Source organism: Salvia splendens, chromosome 20 (assembly GCF_004379255.2).
Source record: "Salvia splendens isolate huo1 chromosome 20, SspV2, whole genome shotgun sequence".
Taxonomy (NCBI): Eukaryota; Viridiplantae; Streptophyta; class Magnoliopsida; order Lamiales; family Lamiaceae; genus Salvia; species Salvia splendens.
Window position 1 is genome coordinate 20,007,141 of NC_056051.1, and position 27,558 is coordinate 20,034,698.

The 27,558-nt window shown below is 36.7% G+C and overlaps 3 protein-coding genes and 1 pseudogene across 7 annotated transcripts; 2 read left to right on the forward strand and 2 right to left on the reverse strand.

The window, feature by feature from the left end:
* Positions 1-210: 210 nt before the first annotated feature.
* Positions 211-1,678, forward strand: LOC121781092 (annotated as a pseudogene).
* Positions 1,679-9,102: 7,424 nt separating this feature from the next.
* Positions 9,103-11,593, forward strand: LOC121782534 (homeobox protein ATH1-like). Of its 2 annotated transcripts, XM_042180409.1 has the most exons (6): positions 9,103-9,326; positions 9,717-10,450; positions 10,522-10,868; positions 10,940-11,000; positions 11,079-11,278; positions 11,410-11,593. In XM_042180409.1, exons 2-5 carry the CDS (start codon positions 9,728-9,730, stop codon positions 11,244-11,246), a joined length of 1,299 nt encoding a protein of 432 aa, XP_042036343.1. In that variant the 5' UTR covers positions 9,103-9,326; positions 9,717-9,727; the 3' UTR covers positions 11,247-11,278; positions 11,410-11,593. The 2 variants fall into 2 exon arrangements, with proteins under 2 accessions (XP_042036343.1, XP_042036342.1); XM_042180408.1 differs by having other exon boundaries at positions 9,104-9,326; positions 11,079-11,420.
* A 124-nt stretch (positions 11,594-11,717) lies between these two features.
* LOC121782535 (protein NDL2-like) lies at positions 11,718-15,567 on the reverse strand. Of its 4 annotated transcripts, none has more exons than XM_042180410.1 (11): positions 15,379-15,567; positions 14,182-14,281; positions 13,694-13,791; positions 13,483-13,580; positions 13,304-13,364; positions 13,134-13,220; positions 12,934-13,011; positions 12,782-12,838; positions 12,643-12,698; positions 12,407-12,542; positions 11,718-12,326 (listed from the first exon to the last, which is right to left on the reverse strand). In XM_042180410.1, the coding sequence occupies exons 1-11, from the start codon at positions 15,436-15,438 to the stop codon at positions 12,102-12,104; spliced, it is 1,056 nt and encodes a 351-aa protein (XP_042036344.1). In that variant the 5' UTR covers positions 15,439-15,567; the 3' UTR covers positions 11,718-12,101. The 4 variants fall into 4 exon arrangements, with proteins under 4 accessions (XP_042036344.1, XP_042036345.1, XP_042036347.1 ...); XM_042180411.1 differs by having other exon boundaries at positions 13,483-13,571; positions 15,379-15,565; XM_042180413.1 differs by lacking the exon at positions 15,379-15,567 and adding an exon at positions 15,266-15,344.
* A 4,286-nt stretch (positions 15,568-19,853) lies between these two features.
* On the reverse strand, positions 19,854-23,382 carry LOC121783001. Its single transcript, XM_042181031.1, has 5 exons — positions 22,401-23,382; positions 21,539-21,591; positions 21,169-21,332; positions 20,901-21,052; positions 19,854-20,547 (listed from the first exon to the last, which is right to left on the reverse strand). Exons 1-5 carry the CDS (start codon positions 23,149-23,151, stop codon positions 20,123-20,125), a joined length of 1,545 nt encoding a protein of 514 aa, XP_042036965.1. The 5' UTR covers positions 23,152-23,382; the 3' UTR covers positions 19,854-20,122.
* Between the last annotated feature and the right edge of the window lie 4,176 nt (positions 23,383-27,558).

A 27,558-nucleotide genomic window follows, 5' to 3' on the forward strand; every position in this document is an offset into this window, starting at 1 on the left:
GAGAAATGAAGAAATAATAAAATAAGAAAAAGTAAAGTAACACAAAAGAAATGTGTTGAGTTTTACTAAAACGAGAAATGACTTCATTACTATGGAACATGCCAAAATGACAAAATAACTCCACTATTATGGAAGGGAAGGGAGGAGGAGTAATATTTTGCAAATTTCGTAATTTAATAAATAATTAACTCAAACCATAACATTTGCAAACTTAGTGATTTATTAAAATTACCATAATTGTATTTGCATTCAAGATTCCATTTCTTTGAATAAAATAATCCCAAATTGGAGGACAAATCCCTAATTTCAACAAATTCAAGTTCATTTCCAGCTCATCACACCTCCTCCTCCTCTCAAAACCTCCTCATATATATACACACAAACACACATATTAAAAACCCCTTTCTCTTAAATCAAACAAATTTCGCGAAACCCTTTCCCTCATTTTCTCTCTCTATTTAGCTTCTTCAATTCATCCATGGACGACAAGGGCGGGATTCCGCATGGCCTAACCGCGGAGGAATTCGCGCAGCTGGAGCACGTGATCCGCACCTACCACACGTTCGAAGCATTGCCCAACACATGCACCTCTCTGATCACGCAACGGATCGACGCTCCGGCGGAGGCGGTGTGGCCTCTGGTGCGCCGATTCGACAATCCCCAGCGCTACAAGCACTTCATCAAGAGCTGCCGCCTCACCGGCGACTGCGGCGTCGGCAGCATCCCGCCGAGGTCACCGTCGTCTCCGGCCTCCCCGCCTCCACCTCCACGAGCGCCTCGAGATCCTCGACGACAGCCGCCACATCATCAGCATCCGCGTCGTTCGGCGGCGAGCAACCGGCCCTCAACAACTACCGATTCCGTCACCTCCGTCAACGAATTCACCGCCGCCGGCAAACCTACACGATTTCGTTCATCGAATCGTACATCGTCGACATTCCTGGAGGGGAACCCGGCCCACTATTCTACGAGGACACGAAGATTGTTCACCGATACCGTCGTGAACTCAATCTCCAGAAGTCGGGTAGTGGCTAGAATTGAAACACGAAACGTTTTTCTCATGCAAGTTGGGAGGATTTAATTTTTCTTATAATTGTGCATAATTGTTTGAAATAGTTTTAGTCGATTATTTGTTGCGTCTATTTGGGCGAGCACCCGCCTCAACAACTACCGATCCGTCACCTCCGTCAACGAATTCACCGCCGCCGGCAAAACCTACACGATCGTCATCGAATCGTACATCGTCGACATTCCGGAGGGGAACACCGGCGAGGACACGAAGATGTTCACCGATACCGTCGTGAAACTCAATCTCCAGAAGCTCGGAGTGGTGGCGATCGCATCGATGCATGGCGGCGGCGATTGAATTGGAATTGGATTGATTTTGAGGTAGGGAATAATGGAGGATGCGGCGACGGCGGCGGGGGTGGTGGTTAGATGTGTATTTGTTTTTAAATAATTAAGATATAATTAATTAATCATATGTAATGTTTGATTATTTTGGGGATATTTGATTAATTAGTGGCTAGAATTGAAACACGAAACGGTTTTTCTTCATGCAAGTTGGGAGGAATTTAATTTTCTATAATTGTGCATAATTGTTTGAATAGTTGTAGTCGATTTATTTGTTGCGTTATTTATGCTGGTTTTTGGTGTTGTCTACATCTTCATTGGCTCATTTCTTAATTGGACTTATTCTTATATATTCATGGTGAATCTCACTTTGATTTTACAATTTACAAGAGGAATTAAATCTGATGTAGTTAAGCTGCAATTGGATAGTGTTAATTGGTTTCTTGAATAATACTTAGATGGGAAACCATATATGCTGTGAAAAAACAAAGTAATGTAGGCTACACACATTCTACTTATAGAGTGTGTGTGTGCGTGCGTGCGTGTGTGTGTGAATTTCCACATTTGATGTGCTCACAATTTTAAACATTTCTTTGCTTTTTGTGGGGGTTGGAAGTTTCATATAATTTTCAATGAATAAAGAGGTTTGATCTCTCATCGATTGTATTCCAAATCTTGACCATTTCTGTTTATTTTTTTATATTTTTACTTTATTACTTTGATGACATATAGTATTTGAATAGGAGAAGATGTACCCTAATTTCTAATTTTCTTTTTAATTTCTAATTTATACTTTGATGACATATACCCTCTCCTATTCAAAGTATATGTCATCTTGGTATTTTCATTTTTTTCCCATATAAATGCCAGTCTAGACTTTTCATCTTCAAAATTCTATCCAATATTATCTCATATAGAAATAAAAATTTAATGGCAGTACGTTCAAACCACTAAATTTTATCTACTTGTGGAGTAAAAATTCAATAGTCCAAACATAATATATTGCTAAATGGTGTGTCTAACTAATTATAATTAACTCCAATCCAATAATCCGAACATAGTAATAAATTGTTACATGGTATGTCTAACCAATTATAATTATAGAAATCACTTCTCTTTTATTATTTTTTCTCTTTCGGAAATTGTAATTTGTTGGACATACTACATAGCACATGAATAGCTAGTCTTAAAATGCACATTATTAAAAAGCTGTCATTAGTTTCTAATTCATAATTTATTAGGGTACTTTTTGCAAAACATAAATACTCTTAAATTATAAGTAGGCGGGAGTGTGAATCTTGAATTGATAGCTCATTTTTGGGCACTATTAAATTGCTACCTCAAAACAATATCCATTGACTATTGTACTTGTCATAGGCATTAATTAGATTGACATACATCTAACAAAATAATGCAGCCTGCATTGGCTTTACTTTCTTCTCTAGCTATCGATACGAGAAACCCATGAATTTAAAGAAAAAGAAACACATCCTTATCTTCACATTTATGACATATATAAATGTTGCATAGATATATGTACAATATATTAAATCTCCTCAACATTATATGCTATATGTATGAGTAAGTGTGTATGTGTGTTTAATTTCCTTTATCATCAGCATTACATCCATGAATTCATTACCTTTCAAAAGATAAAGTGTGAATCACATTGAGTGTGTGTGTGTGTGAGAGAGAGAGATGGAGTTTGTAAGTATGGATAGAAAGTAGGTGAGCAACTTGCATTAAAGTTATTATGGTTGTGGCTGCAAAAATATGTCAACCCCATAATTGAATGGGATAGACAGCTTTAGTATCTTGAGAAACTTGTGAAATTTTTTTCTGCCATTGGAGACATGTGATCATCTCTCTCTCAAGACTAAATATATCCATGTTTTTTGGTCCATATTGTGGTGTTCGTTACATGTGCCCTTACGTGTGCTGGTATTGGAGGCAGTGGCGTATCCAGGGGTAATTTTGGGGTACAACTGTACCCCCAAAATTTCGTACTTAACACTAGTATTGAGGTAAAATTAACTAAAATTGCAAGTGATCAGGTGGCAGAGCAACAACATTTTCACTTGGTAGGCCAAAGATTGAGTCCTACCACTCTCAAGTTTTGGTTCATTTATTTTTTATGTTTCATTTCTCTTTCTTTATCTTAATTTAATGAGTTACATAATTATTGGTCATGTATTCCGCACCCCGAATCAAATATCCTGGATACGCCACTGATTGGAGGTCTCCTGTCCCATAAAAACATATATTTTGAAATGATTCAAGTTTTAACTTACTACTGATAAAGTAGGAGATAAATAAAAAGAAAAAAAAAATTATTGAAGTATTTTTAGTTAAAAATGAGTTCGTTTTATTGGAAAAAAAAAAGAAATAGACTATTTTTATAAGACGAACTAAAATGGAACCACTGTCTATTTTTATGGGACGGATGAAATATATTAATACAAAAAACAGTAATGAATATAATTTTTATTTTTGTGATATTTTAGCGAAGAGAGAGTAATTAAAATGGAAACTGAGAGTAGGTAAATCTGTCTATGAGAAAGCCACTGCAATTTAGTTAACACTCATAAATTATAAGGCATATAACTCTAACAACGCTTAAATAGGCCCAATATGCCCATTACAATTTTATTGGGCCATTACAAGCACTGAATGTTTGGGCTCATCCTTTTCTGAAACCCACATTTATATACACACGAATCAAAAACACTCTTTATAATAAAGTAACAATTTATCGATAATTAACATTTCTTTAAAGTTTAAATCTAAAAAATCATAGTATTCCCGAAATTATTGATTACTTATCCAAATTATACAATCTGGTACCTGAGGACTTTATAATTTACATATTTCACTTAAAAAAGAAATAATTGTTTTACCCTTTAAATTTATTCATTTAGATTAACGATGTTTGACGAAATTGGCATATATAACTGGAACAGGACATTTACATTTTCTTCTGTATGTGATCTTTAACAAATTTAATGTAGGGTCGATATTGAAGAAGACAAATAAAAATTTCGGATGTAGATATACTATTTCGTAGTAGTAATTAATTTGTCGTGTGCGCAATTTGAAATTTTGTACATACACTTTTGAAATTGTAATCTAATCCACTCAAATTTTCATACTACTAGTACTATTTTTCTTATGGGGGATTTGATGTATTATCTGTAAATAGTTAACAAAATATTGAAGAGGGTTTGATATTTTGAATATAGAGAATGAAATTTTGAGAAGCTGAAGTTTTTCAATTTGATTTAGAGAAGGCGACTCTTTATTTGGTTTTGAATATTGAATTTAGAGTTCGATTTAAATTACTTTTATTTTCAATCAAATTATTTTATCGTTGATATGTACTCCAATTATTATATGTGCTCATAAATTCATCTTCTATTATAGAATGTGTACATCAGTTTGTAGTACCATTAAGAAAATTTACAAATCAAATAAATATAGACAATTTATTGTCAAAGGCTACAGCAGTATCAGTATGATTTTAGGCGTGTTTTAACTATCGAATAATGTTGGTGCAGTTATTGCAAAGAAATGGAACTCACGTTGCTCTCGAAGATTGTTACTCTAAGGGCGTGTTCGGTTACTCTGAAATGTGTTTTTCGTACTTTATAGTATCTTGTACGTCGTGTGATGAAAATTAGCCTACGAAAAATAATAGAGTAATAGAAATTTGTTATTGATAGAGTGACAAGAGTTGAAATCTGTCTTGCATCAATAATCATAACAAAGATTTTGTTCAAAATATAAACTAATCCAACTTTAGGAGTACGATATGGCTTATATGTTTGCTTTATGCATTCTAGGGAAATATTTTAAAGTAAATTGAATGACTATAGGCATATTAATCGGGTCATTCCAGCGGATTTTAGGCAAATCCTATTCGGATTATGGGCTAATTGAGTTGTGATTTTTATCGAGTTATAAGTATTCAATCATAATCCTAAATATTCGAGTTTTGGGGTAGGTATAACCTAACAGGCCAACCCATCGGGTTGCGGGTTAATCAAATCGTAATTTTATCGAGTTAGTATGCTATTCATGTCAGTCCACAAATTGTAGGTTGCACTGACATCTCCATGATGAGTAATTAGAATAGTAGTAGTACTCCCTTCATCCCGACTAAGATAACACATTTCTTAGTCAGTACGAGATTTTAGGAACTATTGGTTTATGTGGTTAATTGGATAGAGAAGTGTAAGTATTAAATGGAGAGAGAAAGATAATTTATTTAATTGAAGAGAGAGAAAAATAGTTAAGTGCATTTGAGAGGAAAAAAGTTACTAGTAAAAATAGAAATATATCATTTTGATCTAGATAAACTAAAAAAAACTGTATATCTTAGTTGGAACGGGGAGTACTATTAGTATTTACTAGATTTTAGTCCTTAGATTCTGGTAGTTCAAATTCATGTAGGATTCTGGATTCCATTGCTTTTGAAGGAATTTCGTGGAGTATTGGAAATTTGGAATAATAAACATCTCCACAAGTGAAGGCAGTCTATTTTCCGAAACATTTTATAGTTTTTGTCGTTTAATGACAGAAAATATGAATTCCCTATTTCAACGAAAACCAATTATTGGTATTTTTTCATCCAATTTTATCTTATGTCATGCCCCAACAATGAAAACCTAACTTCAGACTTGAATTCAAAACTTAATTATTGGAAATGATTTCTAACCGAAATGGACTAGTGGAGTACTTATTTCAAAACTATTTTCTCATCAAATTGAATATATCTTACATATCTTGTTTGATAGTATATGTTTAATGTTATTTGTTTTGATTTATATATTTAGTTTGATTTTAATACATTAAAGTATATTATTAAAAAAAATTAATTTAATAAAATTCATAATCAAAGTTTAATTTGTTATTTTATTAATTTATTTAAAATTATAGAGAAAACGAGTAAAACGAGTTTTGATTTTATAATTTTTTTTTTAATATATTAGAATCAAACTAAATATATAAATCGAAATAAACAACACTAAATGCATCACATAAGGAGCTCATATTAGGTATTTAGCATATCATCTATCATGTAGAATATAATATTTAATAGTAGTATATTTTATTTTAATTATAAAATACAAATAATATTTTAAAAACTAAAATACTCTATTTCCATTGATGTTGAGAGTACAATATACCAAATTTCGGTATAACATACCGAAAATAAGGGCATCCACAGTGGGGCGCCCTAAAGCCCGCCCTATGCACCGTCACGTCAGCATTTTATCCTCCTGCCCTTCCACCTGCAGTGAGGCGCCCTATAGGTTTTACTATTGTTTTGTTAATTAATTTAAATATATTCAAATATATAAATGCAAACTAATTAAAAAACACAACGATTAAATAGAAACGAAAAATAATACATTGATTAAAAAAAGTTACAATGGTTATAAATAAAAAAAATTGACTATTCTGCAAAAGCCCCAACTTCCGGCGCAACTCATCGATCAACCCCTGGAGGTATTCGGCTCTGGTCGGATCCGTACACTTCATAAGGGCATTGTGCGTATCCAACAACGTCCGCGCCATCGAGGCCGTTGCCAAATCCGAGTTGGCAATTGTCGCCGGGGTCGGGATCGACGATGGGGGGCGGCGGCCGAGGAGGATGTCGCATTCGCCTTCCCCTTGTTCTTCGCAGCCTTGACGCCTATAGGACGCCGCCGGGAGGACATCGGTGTGTCGGAATTCTCTTCCTCCGTGCACGTCCGGTTGAGGTCCACCTGATGAGTTCCGCTTTCGCTGGTCGTGTAACCACCAGTGTCGGTGGTCTTCGTCCTCTTTGTCGCACCGGTGTGCAGAATCCTGCCTTGGAACTTCTGCTTGTCCCTCAAGAGCGCCCAGATGCTGAAATGCTTGAAGTCGCCGTACATGGACTGGTACGACAACAGTGCTCTATCGCCCACGTCACTCAAGCTCTCGCCGCTTCCCTGATCCCTCGAGCACTTCTCGTACTCCGCCGCGAACAGGTTGACTTGCTTCTTCACCTGATCCCAGTGCTTGCGGAGCTGCTCCCTTTGGCGCTTGTACGCGCTCGGCGGCTTCGCCTCATTGTAGCGCTCGGCGATGCGCTCCCAGTACGCGAGCTGCTTTTGGCTGTTCGCGAATATTAGGTCTTCCGATATATCCACCCAACACCTCGCCAAGACGAGGGTTTCATCTGACTGGTAGTTCGTACGGCCAGGGGCGTACTCTTCATTCGTTGCCGGAGATGGCAACTTGTACGCGCGGTGCTTGGTCCGCTTCTTTCTGGCGGGGGCGGTAGCGGCCGAGGGCTCGTCGGCGGAGGGGGCGGCGGCGGCGCGATGGGAAGGGGCGGCAGGGCGAGTTGGAGACGGCTCCATGTCAGAGAGACCGTACGAATCCGTACTGAAGTCGGGGTCGTACTGCGTGTTGTCGTCGAACGACCGATATTCGCCAGGTTGTGTACCCGGCCACCGTGAGCCATCTCCAAATATCGGGCTACCAGGACTTAAGTATCCACCGAAATTCATTTTTTAGCGTAATTTGAGAGTTGAAAAGTGAATCGAAAAGTTACAAATGAAATCTTAGGATGGGGTATTTATATAAACAAAATTTTCGAATTAAAAAAAAAAAACTAAAACGCGTTGCATCGTCTGCGTCGCCCACAGTGGGCGGACGATGGCGCGGACGATGCCCTATCATCTGCGCTTCGTCCACGGACTAAGCTTAGGGCGCGGATGACGCATCGTCCGTCGTCCGCGCACCCACAGTGGTGGACTATAGCGCACCCGATGCATCGGGTGTGCTATCTTCCGCCCCATTGTGAATGCTCTAAGATACGAATGGTATACTGAAAATTTTGAAAAGATAAAAATATAACTTTTTTTTTTCAAACCAAATCTTTGATAAGGAATACAACCATATTTTAAACAGCACACAGGCATAGAAATATGTCAAAGATTTTCCCGATAATGCTTGCGTCATCATTGCTGCTGCTAAGTGCAACAGTGGCATCAGACTTTCCCCTCTATTCACTTTCCATATCCCTTTACTTGTTCGTTTCACCCTCCAAAAGTGTGTTTTTTTCTTTCCCATCTCATTTCACAATTCATCTCAAACCAGTTAACATAATTCCACACCTTTTCTTCCCCCTTCAACAAAATGCCCATTTCATTCCACACATTTCTTCTCAGAGAGAGAGAGAGAGAGTGGGGCCCTCAAAAAGCTGCAGTAGAAATTAGTGAAACTGCAGCATCAAACAAAGTTAACTAGCATAGCACCACAACTCTTTTATGTGCTTATTTTTTCCTAACCTTTAATATTCGACAATAATAAAAAAATTTGAATACTTCAATGAATAAATATAGCATTAAAGAGAGTAATTCACAATGCCTCACTATATAGTAATCTATTTATCTAACTTTTGTGTTAAAAGAAGAGTTCTTTTAAGAAAGAGAGGAGATTTGTTGTAAACGATTCTTGCTTTCTTTCTGAGCCACTCTGAAATCCATCAGTTTCTTGGGCTTTGAAACTTTTCATGGATGAAATGAAATCCCACCTTTCATTTTTACGATAGCAAGAAAAGAAAAACAGCTCACTGGCTTTGGCCTTTTATGCATTGTTGTCTTGTCTCCACATTATGGTGGTGGGGTTTTTTCGTACACGAGAGCTTGTTTTCTTGCAACAATTTTAAAGAGAGAGGAATAGTCTTTTGTTGGTTTAAACTGATTATTATTACACTGTTTAGGAAGACAGGGTAACCAATGATTTCCTACATATGGCTCTGATCACTAAAGATCAAACCTCACTTTTATTTGGCTCTTTATCATTTGGTTCCCTCTAAAACTATTTTTTTTTATATTTTATTTTATTCTTTGCTTTGCAATCAATTGCTTGAAGGGGAAACTGCATTTCACCTGAGATATCATTTCTTCATTGCATAACACTCCTTCGAGGATACCAAGGTTTGCTCATTTTTTTTCTCTTTCTTTCTTTATGATCTCATCTCTTTCACAAGTTATTTTGTTTTGTTTTTTCCTTGTGTTTAGAATATCATGTTTGAAAAGTACTTCCTTTTTTTATATGATTGAGCAAAATAAATGAAGAGGTTTCTCTTTTTGTGTAGTGTTTGCTTGCACACATATATACATACATTTGAAGTTTTAAGCACTCTTTCACGTGGGATGAAATGTTATATGAGATTGAATTATCATTATGCATTTGTTTCTCCCAAAAAAAGCTAATTGAAATGAAATACTAGAAGATTGAACCTATCCCTTTGAGAAAAATTGGAAACAAAAACTATTAATACTAAACCAACCATTAATTGAAGTATGGTGTGTTTGCATCTTCAGGGTTACTCTATATGCAAACAGATGCTACAACGGGGCCACATGCCCCCGTTGCAGCAGATGGGAGCTTGATGCACTCGGCATTGAGCTCCCCCAGTTACTCGGATTTAGTAAACCAGCATATTCAAACCCATATCATGGCGGGAATTCCCCTGCCCCCGGCCTTCGGGGAGGACACGGTCACCTTAGGCTGTGTCGGGGACGGGCTTTGGACCACCGGGAAGTACATTGAGGGGACTACTAGCAATCCTAGTGGCTCTTACACCTTTCAATCCCCCCATGCTTGTGTGAATCCGACGTTTGAGCCCGGGTTTGGAGACTTCAACGGATGCATGCCTAGCCCGATAATGATGAATGAGTGGATGTTGATGGAGCACGAGAGGCTCAACCCTAATCCCGTGCCTTCTCGTTTCAACAAGGAGCTTTCGTTGAGCCTTGCAATGTCTCATCCCCGCGTAGGAGGGGGCTCTGAGCTGAGCTCCACGGGCGTGAGCAGCTACTCGTCGTTGCACGTTGGGTCAGACAACACGTCGTGCAGCAGCAGCAATGCAACGCAGCTGTCTGGATCCCGTTTCTTCCAGCCAATGCAGGAGATACTTGCTGAGTTCGCCTGCTACGCGCTTGAAAACTGCGATGGAACGAGCCTTGGCTGCTCGGACCGGCTTGAACACGACTCCGCCTCTCACAACAACAACAATGAATTCAAGAAAAGGCATCTAATGTCTTTACTTCAACTGGTAAAAAACTAAATTCCATTCATCCAACTGTTTCTTGATTCTTACCATTTTACGCCTTCAACGTAACATAGGTCGATGATCAATACAACCAATGCATAGACGAAATCCACACGGTCGTCTCTGCATTCCACGCTGTGACCGAGCTGGACCCTAACCTACACGCCCGGTTCACCCTCCCCACGGTCTCTGCCATTTACAGAGGCCTCCGGGAGAGGACCAGCAGCCACATCTTGGCAATGGGAGCAGCACGACGCGATGAAGGAGAAAACAGTTCGTGCGAGACAACCTTCATGCAGAAGCAGTGGGCACTCCAGCAGCTCAAGAAGAGGGATCACCAGCTCTGGAAGCCTCAGAGAGGCCTCCCCGAGAGATCCATCTCCGTGCTCAGGGCATGGATGTTCCAGAACTTTCTACACCCGTAAGCCCACCCCATTCACCTACCACGCTACATAATCAGATAGCCTTCTTAAAATGATCCAAAAATTTCAGGTATCCGAAAGATGCAGAGAAGCACTTGCTAGCATTGAAAAGTGGCCTAACAAGGAGCCAGGTGCAATGAAATGAGAAATTTTTTGCAATGTTTTCTTGATTATGGTTTGATGATATGTACTATAAACATATGTAACAGGTATCGAATTGGTTTATAAATGCCCGCGTTCGCCTCTGGAAGCCGATGATAGAGGAAATGTATGCAGAGATGAACAGAAGGAAGGCTCCAAGAAACCAAGAAGATGCCAGTGGCATCGTCCACGGGAAGCTTCTACGATTTGATAGCAGAAGATTCGATGTGGATTAATGTATACAATGAAGATGAAGACAAAAATGAAGGTATGTAATGTAAATGTTGCGAAATGCCATTTTTACATCCAAATTGTACATGTTCAAGCTTTGGGATCCAGTGTTTTGGTATGTAAGAACTAAGAACATACTAAGTTGAGGAATCTCGAATAATGTTTCAGTTGCTAGACAAGATGGTAGTTCGATATGATATCAAAGCAGGACCAAGTCGTGAAATCACGAATAGTATTAAGTTTCTAGACGAGATATAGCGATTCAATATGGTATCAGAGTCGGATCCTCGATGTATCACACTAAGAATATGAATGCATGATTTGTTATTGATGATTATTCCAACTTGGCAAAGAATCTAATCTTTTTCTATGGGGTGTGATCCATCTATATATCAAATCTAAAGAGTGTCAACACTCAGACAATGATAAAAGAATATGCCAAGAATAAATAACAAAGATAAACTAAATGGTAGAAATTGAAACACAACGCCCACCATTTATTAATATTCCATGCGTCGATAATTTATTAGTGAAATGATGTACAAGGATAGCTTACTGAATTATTTTTCTAGAGTTACAAGTGGGAGAGAAATACAAAAAATCAAAGAAAAATAGCTCACTAAATTCTTTTTCTAGAGGTACAAGTGGGAGAAAAATCCAAAAAAATTGAAGAAAATTTGTTTACCCTTTAGCCTATCTATCTGCTAACATGATGCTAATTATTTGTATATATAGCCTTTTTTATCTACAAGCCTCCTATGCCTTCCTCCCCTGCTATAGTTTTTCTTTTGAACGCGTGGTAGCTCCTTACCTTCGTACGTAGTTTACAAAAACTTGGCCAGTCTACTCATCCCTCCTCTTCACACTTGGCCAGGGATTCTCGTCTTTATTGGCTTCAACTTCAACCCCATGCTTTCTGGTGAGAAAAGCTCAGGTGAAATAATGCTAGTCGGGCTTAATGGGCTTCTTGGGCTTACACTCAAGTGGGATGGTCTAAAGAGGCCATAGCCCATGAGGAAGTATTCCAGTGGGATCAGCATGGCGTCAGGCTGCTCTTCCGTGACCATCGAGCCACATGCTTGAACCTGCAAGCAATCGACGTGTGAGAGGTGAACATGATGATTTCGCGTGAGAGCGGCTAAGGTGATGGTTTAGGTTAGCTTACCTCAACCAAGGCACTGAATCTTCTGTCCAGCTTTGACGTCATGTGAAGAGCTTCGGAGTGGAAAGGAGAGTTTTCGCCAACAAAAATTAAGGATCGACATTGCAATTTCCTCAAGCTATTGCTGATGTCTAGCCTCCTGAAGGCAGCAGATGATAAGGTTTAACACTCTTTTGGGTTTTAAGTGTTGACTGCCACTATAGTTTATTTTGTAATAGGATAATGATTGGGGAAATTACCCGTTGATAGCTTCAAGAAAACGCAGCACGTTAGGACTCTGCCTCTCGCACAACAACTGCAACATTCAAAATTTAATTACTTATATGAGACTTAGAAATGTGAAATCATGATTTGTTGAGAAAAAAACAAGGAACTAACTCTTCTGCAAGACTGGACAATATCCGATTCGGGTACATCAACACCACCACGAACTTCCTGTTGCACGCCATTGAAAAAGGTTCATATTTAGCATATTTTTTAAAACAAAATGAATCCTTTAATATTTTTTAACAAAATGAATCCAGACAGACCTTGCTGAAGTAACGCATGAGCAACAGCTCCTTTACTATGCCACACATGCCACAAATGTAAAGCAAATTGGACATCCCCTGCAAACAGTTCGGCATTCTCGGTGAAACTAGTAATCTCTTTTATGTTTTCTAAATCATGTACCAGATTTTCTGCACAGTTAGAATATGAGCAAACAAGGAGAAACCAAAAAGTAGCAAACCTTGTTACATAACCACTCTGTCCAGGATGGTGATTTGCACAGAGGGGAAACAAGAATAAGACCCATGACACGTCGTGGGTGTGTTAGCTGCAATAAAGTGGCACATGATTTTGCTGGCCAGGACGAATGAACAGATATATGGATGCAACAGGTGAAGGAGAACGACTTACAGCAAAAAGGGTAAGAATGTAAGCTCCAGCTGTTACACCCAGGCACATAACCGAACCAAGCCTGGAGATAGATTGAGTGTGAGTTAGCTTGAAATCCTTGTAGACGATTAATATTTGACTTGGTACTCAGTAGGAGTGTAGGACAGGCAGGTACAATATTACTAAATCACTTGAATTACCCAAAATAGTCTAGGATTTCAGCAATCTGGTCGGCTAATTCATCAACAGTCAGTGAGGGCTCATCAGGGCCAGCAACATCAGCTCCTAACTGCAATAACTCTTGACAGAAGTGCCAGGTAAGACACAGCAAACTGAATGAAGGCAGTGTCAATGAAGCTGTACTACTTCATAAGTAACTAAAATAAATGATCAAGGAATTACGAGACCGACCTCATGGCCTGGGGGGCTGATGTGGTAGATACAGAAGTTATGGAGAAGGAGACAAAATGCTTCTGGACAAAAGAAAAGCCCTTGGAAACAGGACATATCTGTTTATTTGCATGCAGACAAAGAAGTCACATGTCAACTGCAAGTTTAGAGAATAAGCTGTAGGCTTTAGTAAATCACACTTTGCGCATATTAGAGAAATTGCTTCTAGATTGGATAATTCACAGTTGTAATTGAAAAACAAGATATAAAAGGCTAATAATGAACCAAAAGCATCTTGTAATATGTCAATCTAACTAAATAACATTCTGAAAAAGAAATATCATGTCAAAATTTAAGGCAAAAGTGGAAGCTTAAAAGCAGGCCGCCAAAGTGAATAGAGAAATACATTAGCAAGATTCCAGTCATCAATAAGAGTATTCAAAAGACAGCAAGAAATTGGTTCAATATCAACAAATACAGTTTGTGAGAATTCAGTTCAGTTTCCTCACAGTTTAAAGCCAAATCGGGATAAGTAATAAGAGCTGGCTTGTCCTGGTCTCCAAATACAGCAACGGAAACAGAACCATGACCTGTCTTGATAATATGCTCCTGTAAACCAACATGAGAAGAGCAAGTTATCAAGATCGGCACCTAATCTCCAAAATATGTCAAGTAGAGAAAATATTCCACCAGCTAATCCAATCTACGAAATTCTGATTCCACTTGCTGTACAAGAATCTTTTTCTAGCTTAGTTAGAGTGTAACTTGCTTGAAACAAGAATTCTCTCTGATATTGGTCCTTCAAGAAAAATTTCAGCTAGCCCTCTAGCTAACGACTTTCCTTTGTGGATTTAGAAAAGGTCAAGGATATTCAGTTCATGCACTAATAAGCAAAGAAATACATCAAAAATAATGGTTTCTCTCTAAATTTATTGAGCTCTGAGAAGAAGGATCCGTAATTCAAACATATTTTGCGGATTAAGTATAAAATCTTCAGAAATTGAGTACTACTAGTGTATATACGAAATTATGGCATAATATTTACATTTGAAACTTGTTAAGTAAGGATTGAGAATCTGAACTACAAATTGTAGCATGTACGCATACTTGAAATCAAAGGAACTAAAATTCTTTTCTTCTTTTTCCTATTTCCTTTTCTCATACTTTATGCCACTCACATATACATATGATCATAAGCGATCCATCTACAAATGGAGATGAAAAAAAGATGAAAAGTTAGAAAGAAATTGATCGGTGGAAATACATCAAATGTGAAATTCACTTGTAAAAACAAGTAAAATCAGTCTCATTAGATTATTCTATAGAAAATGAACTTCTGTTTCCCAAAATGTGATACTTAATCTAAACATCAATGCTACGGTAAATTTGCCGAAAAAGGCTCCTTCTCCACTCACACAAAAAACTCATCGGGAAATGATAAACCGAAGCATTTTTTAGCAAGAGTAAACAAAGCATAAAAATAGACTTCCGTTGCAAAATCCTCAAAATTCTGGAGATCACGCATTGCTGCTCAAAATGCAGCTCCGCAATCTACCTCAGCTAATATTTCCGCACACACGCATAACTTGTTACCTTTTCACAAAATCAAATATGCACAGAAACAACTTCGCAGTATATGCATACAAATACAACATGTATATATGTGCGTGTGTAAGCATAATGCGAGCGGCAGTTTTGACTTTGACCTTGCCGGCAAACGGAATGGACTCCATATCGATGGAGACGGAATCGCTGGAGTCCGCCATTGTACTTCCTTTCCTCCTAACTCTCTCTCTCTCTCTCTCTCTCTCTCTCTCTGATTATTTAATCTTCCTCTCTCCAGCTACAGAGGCGTTCAATTTGGTATCAACAGCTTAAATACCAATCCTCGTTTCTCTCTCTATCTAGTTATAATGTGAACCAAATGTATATATGTACGTATAGGTGTATATATAGGTGAGTTGAGTCCAACGTTAACTGAGTCACCGACGCATTTGCGTTTGGGCTTTGAATCGGAAACAGAGTGGGCCCGGGCTCGATGACACAATTGGATTTTAACTAGAGTTAGAGGCCCCCATATTTCCCTTGTGGAATGACACAATTGTCCTTGTCACGCCTCACTGGAATTCCTTTTTTCCTTTTTATTTGCATTTTCTCTATTTTCTTTTTTTTGTGGTGACCAAGAGCATTAGCAATGGGACGCCCTAAAGCCTGCCCTATGCACCGTCACATCAGCATTTTATCCTGCTACTCTTTCATCTGCAGTGGGGCGCCCTATAAGCTGTCCTAAAGGCCGACATAAGCCTTTTCTTTATTTGAATATTTAAATAACTACAAAAATTGGAAAAAAAAAAACTTCATTTCATTTAAAATTAATATATTACAATACGAATTAAAAAACATACGCATTCTCAACGACGGCGGTTACGGGTCCAAACTTCTTCAACTATGTCGTTCATGAGCTGAGCATGGTCTTGTTGGTTGCTCATTGAGGCATGTCTAGACAGAACCTCATTGAAGCCCGTCGGTAATCCTCGAGCGTGGGGCGCGGTCGCCGTGCTGGAGCTAGATCCACCTCCAGTCGTCGTCGTGGTTCATTTTTGTTCGTGAGAGATTATCGAAATATTCGTATGGAATGTGAGAGATGAGAGAAATGTTCGTATGAAAAATAGAATGACAAACAAAGTTTAAATAGATAAAAATTCGAAACAAAATGAAAATGCGTTGCATCGTCCGCGCCATCGTCCGCGTCGCCCACAATGGGCGGACGATGTCCTATCGTCCGCGGACGATCTATAGCGCGCGCCCGAGGCATCGGGCGGCCTATCGTCCGCCCCATTGCGGATGCTCTAATGCTAGTAGAATATGAATTTATCGTCCGCCCCATTGCGGATGCTCTAATATTTTAAAAGCACATGGCATTGCGATAAAAAAAAGTTGATAGATTTGCATTATAAAATTGGTAAAGTTGAAAATAAATTTGATGAAGTGAGTGAGTTCAATGTTTAAAGTTATAGTATCAGAATATTAATCAAGTAGAATCCTACAAAGTTTAAAAATAATTAATATTTTTTCCTTCAACATAACATCACACACGTACTATTATTTTAAAGTTATATTTTTAGTAAACAAATTGTCGGCTAACTTTTTATTTTTATTTCGCCATATTGATACATACACATACACGAGGAAGAGAATAGTACTAGTAGTATTAATTATTGGTAAGAGAGTATTAATTATTGGTATTCCTAACTAAATCTAGTTGCTGTAATTATATTGCATATTTGCATCCGAGTGACTTCGGCTGACTTACAAATGGAGTACTGTGGTATATTTTACTAGTTGATCAAATATACAAATTTGATTTTGATTATAATCTCAGAGCACATTAAATATTGGACCTCCTAAGTAATAAATGCATATCCAGTTTACATGGGAGATTGTCATTTTTGGATCCAGCTGTAGTAGTATTTTAAAATTTGAAAAAAAACATTTATTTATGTGTGCACAAACGTTTTTTTTATTAGGCTCCTATATTTGGGCAACATTTTTAGCTGCTTTACCTTGAAATCAAAGCAAAATATTGTCATCGTACAAACAAATTTTCATGTGATTTTATGGCGTTAAATTTATTTTATTTATTTATTCAACCTTATAATAACTGGGTTTCAAAGTATTGTGATCCAATATTTGTATTTATATTTTCCAAACTCAAGTTTCGACTACCCTTTGAAGTCTTTTTTTAAGTAATTACTTTAATAAAGAAATAATTAATATCCAAAATTTTAGTTACATTAAAAATAGATATGGTGTATTGGTGTTTGTAGTCTTTAATCTTTGTAAACCATACATGACACACCTCGTGTATAAAACCGCCAAAATATCTTGAAAATTTATGGAAATAATATTAATGGTCTCTGTCGGTAAGGATACAGACCATTTAACTAAAATAAAAGTATATTTTTCCTCCAATAAAAAGGAATTTATTGTCTTGTTCCCGCTAAAATACAAGAGCAATAACTATTTGTTATAAAATGTGTGCAGGGGAAGACCATAAATCGTTTTCAATAAACTTTTTGGCCAATTTTATTTCTGAAAACATCACCTTACCAACCAAAGACTTTTTGGTTGGGCACTAATATTATGTTTATAGATCTAATTAGTTCAAAATTAATTTTCGTATTATAAAAGACTTACCAGATAATAGTTTCCATAATTTATTACACCAATTATCATATTCTATAATTAGTAGTACTACTCCATATAATACTCGAAATCCTTTCTCAGTCACGACCTAAAAATTTGGTCTGTCAACGCATATTTTCTGTGATTTGATTATGAGATCATAAATAAACAACTTATTCAAGAACTTAATTGATGATGTGATAAATTCGAATTCCACGAATATGAAACACACTAATGTACATCAAATTACCCAAAAAAAAAGACTCGTGAAAGAAACTAGTACCCCGTATATTTTTTCCCCTATATCGATATTTAATTTCATCCAAAAAATTATTTTTTTCTGTTTTTTTGTTCATCACTTTTTCCCTGTGATGTGACAAATAATGTTTAACTATATCTGACTCATTATAAATGTGATGATAATCAATATAAAGCTATAGTTTGGGTGGAGTGTCGGTGGATCTCTTTTATGTATACATTCTTAATCTCAATTCAATTATTGTAATATCAAAATATGGAATTAATAACGTAATCAAACTTAGTTCTTGGTCAGAAATCCCAATCATGTTAAAAGGCCACACCTTTTAAACTTATCAATATTTGAAATACCTTGAAATACGATTAAAAAAAAATATATAATAATAATACTACTATTGTACTTCGACGTAAGCTCTTAGAAGTATTTTAGTACCCTCGTATCTTATTATAATGAAATATCTATAAATATTGCTATTTTATAGTACTATAAGAACGGATAAAATAACTCGTCATATATATCGACAGTATCGCTGGTCCAACTAATATATTTATTTACATATATATTATAAATTTCTTATGCATAGAACTTATTATGCTTAAACACACGTACGTATTTCTCAGTTCTATTTACCATTCTCAATAAAGCATTCCCACATATATATGAATTAAATTAATGTGAATTTTGCATTTTTCAAAACTAATTCATTATTTTTTTTATAAGGTTAAAATGAAATAGTATAACCCTTTGAATGATTTCTAGCAATATTTACTTAGTAAAACTGGACTTGGTGCAATAGAATACAAAAAAATAATGAAAAAAGCCCCATACAACTAACGATAGTGATACTATAGAATTATAATAAAACTTCGTTATAGGATATACTAAAATGCTAACTAATTTTAAAGTGCTAATGTACATCCAATCATATGCTGCCATGTGACACGAAAAATGCAATATTATATATAGAAAAATGCAATATACATTTGTAGAAGGTATAAGTGAATTTCGACAGATTGCATTTTTGTTATATGCAGATTGCATTTTTTATTGTTGAGTTTTGCATTTTAGATATAGGCTATTTATTTGCATTTATATATAATTTATTTTTCATGGTAGACAATTTATATTAACATGCAAAACTCAACAATATAAAATGCAATTTGCCTATAACTAAAATGCAATCTACGAAAATGCATTTGCAGCTTGACAAATGTATATTGCATTTTTCTATATACAATATTGCATTTTTCGTGCTACGTAACAGCACGTGATTGAATGTATGTTAGCACTCTAATTATGGATACGCCCTAATGCTCCCCTTCATTATATATTCATAATTCTAGGACTCTTAACTTCAAAACTACATCCTTAAATTTCTCACACATTGAGTTAGATAACATTTTCATGTCCGTGGGAGTAAAGGCCTAGTATGATGTAGTAGTAATATAAAAATAAGTTAGATTGGAAAGCAATCAATGCATAGTTAAGATTGAATGAGTGCACACACATAGAGTTGGGTGATATCTCACGATCCAATGCCATAATTTATTGCACTTTTTCACCCATAGAAACACACATACACACATGAAGTTGTGCCTCGTGGCACCAACTCCCCTATGCTTTTAAAAAACACACACACATACACAAATGTGTGTGTATTGTATTCACATATACACATCATTCATTCATTAAAGAAAGAGTGGAGTTTACCAAATGCAAAATTCAAGCAGTCGATAATAATCAAGCAAAATAAAATCAGAATACATAAACTCAACAGATATAAAGCAGAACATGAAAACCACAAATGCAGGGGGAAATTAAGCAGGTTTCATATGGCATAGCAGCATCATGACAAGTTTCATGCTTTTTTATACATATAAAGTCATATTAGTATGGTCCTTGTCATTGCAATGACTGTTTTCACATCACCTGTTGAAAAGAGGTCGTAGGAGGCCGACACTTGGATTGCAATGAACAAGGCAGAATTCACCATCCTGCACGGGAACTCACCCAACGAGCTCCATGTCATCGTCGAAGGTAATGTTCTGAACCAAGGGGCCACCGCTATCTGGTCCACATCTGGACAAAGATAAGAGCTTGTCCCCATGATGGTCGAGCTTGACCTGCTTCACCTGTGGCTCGTGTAAACTACTCAGAGCCTCTTTACGTTTTCTGCCAGTACCATTTTCCACGCTTGTCAAGCAGAAAGCCCCTAGAGTACCGGTGTTAGGCTGATCACCCATTTCTCTGTCCTCACTCTCATCACTCTCATTGAGATCAATGATATTCATATGGCAATAACCTGTACGGAGGGTAAGTTCAGGTGTCTCACTCTCCACTTTCGATATGCATGCTGCTGCTTTTGCATGGAGCAGTGACATGCTATGATCGAATACATTAATCCCCTCATCATTAAGGAACAATAGCCACTCTGCACATAGTATCTCTCAGTTACACATCAAATACCATAGTAAAAAGTAATACTCCAAGAACAGCATACACTAAGAAGATTATGATGCTAGCTTCAATTTCAGTTAACACATCAAATACCAAAGTTGAAAATATAGCTAGAATGTCCTAGAACTAAGATTATTATGCTGGCAGCTTCAATTCTTTTCAATTTAACCACCAAAGAGATTCACACCATTAATTATTCAAAGTGAGACTGATATGTTCATTTTGTATTAAATACTGAGCTCCAAATGTTAAAATTACCAAGGATAAACCTCAGAAAGCTTAAGCTGAAATATTACAACAAGGAGAATAAAAGTTGAGACAACTCACGGATTAATGCTCTGGGATTGGTGATGTCCGGTATAGTATTTAGGTCCACAATTCCAGCTTGATTACAGACCCATTTAATTAACTCAGCCACCAAATGACATTCTTTGAAAGCATTAAGGTAAGAAATGGCCCAAGATTTTTCCTTTGCAGCTCTGTCCTCAAAAAAATTCGCATATTCATTTGCAGATATCATTTATCAGCAATGATATACTAAAACTGTATGTGGTTATACTATGAATAAGTATTGGAAAAAAGAACTAGTCGGTACCTAGCAAACTGAATGGCTTGGTCAGCAGCCAACACCCATTCCAGAGCAAGCTTTTTCAATTGTCTGGCAGATGACTGGATCCATCTCCCAGAATAAAATGAATAGTCAACCAAAATAACAGCATCATATAATACTTTATGTAGAAGAACTGCATCTCCATGGCTCTGCAGCAATTAAGAATAAGTTTCACCAAGTAGAGGATTTTATGTTAGTTCTTTACTGCTTAGCTACTTATGCAGTAACAAAAGAAAAGACAAATATATCCTTGTACGAACTCATCTGTAGAAAAGTAAAAGAAATATTGCTCTTGAATGATTTTACATGTACAGTCGATACCAGCTCTAATAGTTGAAATAATACATAGAAGTACCATTGAGGCTGCAATAGGCAAGCTGGGTCCTGACAGCATTTTGAGCAGCATATCTGGTGAGGAGCAATGCACCATCAGGTAGCAATTTAGGGTAAATTGCACAAAATGAGGACTGTTGTTACAGATATATTGACAGAAATATCTGAATATGTAACTCAAGTACTCAACATCTTGCAAGTATGTTTAAAATCCTGTTTCTTCAAATTAATCAAGAAAATTGGCACATTGTTTGGGTTGCCTGTTGATATGGAAGGGTAACAGAACTGGAGGCTACCACACTGAAACACTCATCTTATGTTTTGACCAGAAGCATAAAGTAATGAACAAACTTCAATATGCTAGTAAATGAATCATGTACATATATATGAGTTGACATTATCTTAAAGCACCTATAAGATTGTGATCTAAATTAAGCTATCCCTTTTATGATTTGAACCTAATCTCTACAACTCCTTTGCAACAAAAAACTGGAAATACTTCTAAGCACTTCTAAAAACCCCAGTTCAGAAACTCAATTATTCCAGGATGATTTAAATCATGATCGCAGTATATGAAAGACAAGCTCACAGTTTCTTCACAATTTCCACATTCCTTAGCATGTTGCTTACTCCTATTCTTGCTTGGGCCAAAAACTCTAGGGCTTACTTATTTGAGACACCATCAGAATGCCAAAGTAGAGTTCTGTTAAAGTTGTCCAAAACTAACAGTGCACCTTATAGTGAAATATACGGAGTACTATACACTACAAGAAGCGTGACATCCATGTTACAATCTAACACTAAAGCTTAAGAAATTTATCTGCTGCTCGTACAGTGGCTTACGTTAGAGAGCAGAAGTAGATCATGCTTAAAAGAATTATCACCTAAAAAGTAGATGTTCCGGAACCCCTTGATAGTTTGAACAGCATGGTCTCGTGCATCCTTCAGGACATCCTCTGTACACATCCCAGAACTAAAACTCACGTACAGCCTGAGAAAGAACACTTCCAACTGAACAATCCCCACTAGCTCCCTTATCCCACAACCAGCATTCATCGTCGTCCAAGTTCCATCACCTAAGAGAGGGAAGAACATCCTCAAAGCTTCAACAAAGCTGCAACTCCCCCCACCTCGATCAGTAGTCCAAACCCGGATCAAATCCTCAAAACACACCACAGCAGTATCACACTCAACATCCTCGTTTCCGTAATCATAAACCCCAGCAGATACCGTCATGTAACAAACCATATTCTCCACCAATTTCCCAACCTCAACCCTCTCATGCAGCTCAGTCATCCTAACATCACACACAATACTATACAGGTCATATACAACAGGGGCCAGCAGTGCAATCTTCTTCGACGCGCTACTCAAATTAGAGCACTGAGTGAATAAATTCAACAAATCCTTAGCTATCAGCACCCTAGAGGCAGGGCTGTTGCGCTTCGCTGTGTGAAATGTGACCGCGGCGTAGAACCAAGTGATTTCAAGCGGCGGATCGAGCATTGTCTGAATCAAACGGAAGAAAATCGACTCGAAAGATGAGTAATCCGAGCTGCCGTTGTGGTATGAAGTTAAAAAGTGCTTGATCGATTCTCTCAGCATGAACTCCTGATTTTGTTTCAGAGAGTTCATAATGGCAAAAATTTGCTGGCACTGTACGCATAAAACGTAAAATTCCGGGAATTGCAAAGAGAATTTCAGAGTAGGAACTGGAAATTGGGGGTTTTACGCATGAGAGTGTGTTACAACCCTAGAAAAAAAAGGAGGGAGGGAAGTTTGGGTTTCGATTTTTGAATATGGTGGTTTGAGACTTTGAGCAGTGTATAATTTTGGATTTTTCCTTTCAGTTTCATGTAATGAATTAATGATTGGAAGAAATGAACTGTTAAGCTGCAATTTCTCTTTTGTCATTAATTTTTTTAACAAAGCTTATTATTTCAACGGTCGAAAATTGAAGACATGTAGCTTCAATTTCTTTTTTTCTCATTATTCTTTTAACAAAGCTTGATATTCCAATTCTTCTGATTAAATTTACGTTCATTCTTTAAATAAAGCTTATTGTTTCAATTACTATTCCAATTATTTTCTGATTTTCGGCCATTCCTTTAAACAAAACTTATTATTCAAACCATCCATAAAAAAATAGACAACTTTTGAAACGACGCGGATTTTAATAAAATTGATAAAATAAGAGATTGAGAAACAAAAAAGTGATTGTAGTATTGTTAGTATAGAATGTGACTGTCTCACTAAAGATAAAAAGTTTGCTTAAATAGAATTAGTCTATTTTTAAAGGATATTCTAAAATGACAAATGTGGTCTATTTTTAAGGGAATGATAGTGTAATAGTTATTAGAAATTAGACAAAATTATGATCTATTTATATACTCTCATTTAATGATCGTACTGAATTCCTTCTAATAAAACTTTTTATTTATAAGATTAAAGTTAACAATTGGTCTCATATATTTATAAAAAGAGGGAACATCATTTTTGGTCCACGAACTTTGGCAAAGTATCATTTTAGGTCCGTGAATTTTGAAAATACCATTTTAGGTCCGTGAACTTTGAATTAGTATCATTTGAGGTACTTTTTACTATTTCCAAGTTTTTTTGGACAAAAATACCCTCAATACCTTAAAGTGTATATATTTTTAATAAATTTATCATATATTCATATTTTTTTATAAATATCTTTACAATATATTTTTGACAAATTTTCTAAATATAATTTGACCTTAGATATTATCACTTAATTTTGTGACATGCATGTAAAATTGCTTCTTCAATTTTTTATATTAATTTTTTTTAAATTGAATAAAGAACTTTCTTTAATAATAAAAAATTGAATAAAGATCTTTTTATAAATATCTTTACAATATATTTTTGACAAATTTTCTAAATATAATTTGACCTTCAATATTATCATTTAATTTTGTGACATGCAAGAAAAGATCTATATTCAATTTTTTATTATTAAAGAAAAGTTATTTATTCAATTTAAAAATATATTAATATAAAAAATTGAAGAAGCAATTTTACTTGCGTGTCACAAAATTAAGTGATAATATTTAAGGTCAAATTATATTTAGAAAATTTGGCAAAAATATATTGTAAAGATATTTATAAAAATTATGAGTATATGATAAATTTATTAAAAATATATACACTTTAAGGTATTGAGGGTATTTTCGTCCAAAAAAACTTGGAAATAGTAAAAAGTACCTCAAATGATACTAACTCAAAGTTCACGGACCTAAAATGATATTTTCAAAGTTCACGGACCTAAAATGATAATTTGGCAAAGTTCGTGGACCAAAAATGATGTTCCCTCTTATAAAAAAATGGGCATACACATTAGGGAGTCGTTTGGTTATTATGTTAACTCCAATTTTAGTTTGTTATCACATTTTAACACACATCCTATTGTTTGGTTGCCATGTTTGATAAGTCATGGCCAAGTGTTGGCCCGCGAGGCCTGCACTATTCCCCATGAAATTGTTTCGATTAGTGTATGGATGCATCCACAAATCGTCTCTGACTATTGCATCTCCAAATATAGGAGGATCTCCTTACCGATCGGTGTTATATCCAGCAATCGAAGTCCGTCGTCCTAAAAATCAGACGCTTTTCCCCAAAATCAGACGGTTAGTCCTTCACAATCGAATGCGTTTGATATTTCTGGCCTTTTTTCGATGCGCTTGATTTTTCTGATTTCAGAGTGGAAAAATTAAAACTTGTTTTTGTTTATAACTTGATGTTTTCAAATTTGAGAACATGTATGTGCATCGTATATTTCACGGTTTTCCGACGGTTTTTCACGGTTTCGGTTTGGAACCGTCTGGAACCGGCGGTTCCGGCACGGTTTCGGTTCGTGAAATTTGGAACCGGAACCGACCCACCGGTTCAAAATATGGCGGTTCCGGTTCAAGAAAAAAGTCACGGTTCCGGTTCGGAACCGGAACCGGCGGTTACGGTTCCGCGGTTAACCGCCGGAACCGAAAACCTTAGGCATCTCTAGTAGGATTGTCAATCCTAGATCCGTAACTCCTAAAAGCTCCTAAGACTTTTGTAAAGTCCTCACTCTCAATTAATAGTGTCGTTTTAAGGGAAGCTAATTGTAGCGTCTATTAAGTGGATCTAACTCGCTAACCTCCTCTCATGATTATGTAGCAAGTTATATTAAATCATCACAGAATATGTCACTCAAACGTGAAGCATTATCCAATTACTTAAGGAAGAAAAAAAGTAAGAACCAAACGGATATTAAATAGAAAACGGAATCGTATAACCAAAGTCGTTACTAACACATCCCTAGAATCCTATGAGTTTAGTTACACATAATTGAATAAGCTAAAAACATAGATTGTAGGGAAAACATAGAGAAAATAAGAACTAAAGCAAATAAAACCCAAATGTTGAATCCTTGTAGTCTTGATCTTTGTCTTGATTCATTCTTCAATCCCTTGCATTATGAAATACTCTCACTTTTAAGCTCTGGAAATATTTTGCAAAGAGAAGATCTTCTTTTGATGAAGCTTGAGGGGGTATTTATAGGGGAAAATCGTCCCACGTCAAATAAGGAAAATGATTACAAAGTATGGTAAGTCTTGAAGAGAAAGTAGGGCAATTTCTGCTCGCCGCTTTTTCTCAGCGGGCCGCTGCACCTTGGCCAGCGGTCACTTGTTTCAGCGGTCGCTGGCAATCATCCCGTAGCTTCTGGATCACTTGTAGCGGTCGTTGGGAGTGTTCTTCCTTTCATGCACAACTTTCCCGGAGCGGGCCGCTACTGGCTTAACGGTCTCTGGGCGCCAGCGGTCGCTATTTGTGTTGCAGGGACCACTGGACGTCTGAACAGCTCCAAATTTCCAACTTCACTTTTTGACTCTCTTTTTGGGCTCAAATATGCACGTTTCTCACAAAACACGTCAAAATACCAAAATAGACAAAACATACGAAATATAGACATGAATTATGATTTTGACATTAAAAATTGACCAAATAAAGGTCTTAAAACCGTGTAAAATCTGAGCGTATCACGCTTTGCGCGTCGTGTAACAGGCCACCTCAGTTAGTGATGTCGACTGTTTTGTGAACCTCCGTATGGATAGGAATGCATTCGAACAGTTGTGTATTCATTGAAGAGACCATGATGGTCTACGGAATGGTCGATTTGTTTTACTAGAGGAACAAGTAGCAGTTTTCCTAAGTATTCTAGCGCATCATAAGAAAATTAGACCTTTTGGATTTGAATTTCGACGCTCGGGTGAAACTGTTTCGCACTATGTACATCTTATACTTAAAGCGGTTCTCAGGTTGCATACTATTCTATTGCCTCGTCCTGATCAGGTAGCAAACAATTGTGTTGACCCGCGTTGGAAACACTTTAAGGTAATCAACATTGAATTTGAATTGTTTGAATGCATTAGTTGGAGTTTGGTGCTAGTAATAAACAATCTTGTTTTGCTTTTACGGAATTGCATCAACTGTCATAGGGTTGTATTGGCGCTTTGGATGGCACATACATAAACTTCCTCGTCAGGAACGTAGATAAGCCACGATATCGCTCGCGAAAGGACCAAATCACCAATATTCTTGTTGCTTGTGACCGCAACATGAAGTTCTTGTATTTTTTACCCGGATGGGAGGGATCGGCGGGTGATTCTTGAGTGCTTAGGGACGCTGTCACTAGAGAAAGGGGTTTGCGAGTAAACAAAGGTTGAACTATAGTATACTTTGATAAATTATTCCTTTTCGGACTTCAGTTTTATGCTTTCCCCTTAAATTACAGTACCTAAACACCCCTATCCTATACTTGCACTTTTTTAGGAACTTATTATCTATGTCATAATGGATACGCAAATGTTGAAGGATTCCTGACTTCGTACAAAAACGTGCGCTATCACTTGAAAGAATTGGGAGTCGGCACCCAGCGTCCTCAAAATGCACGAGAATTGCTTAACCTAACGCACACTAGAGCTCATAACATTATTGAACGGGCTTTTGCGGTGCTAAAGATGAGATGAAGCATCTTACGGA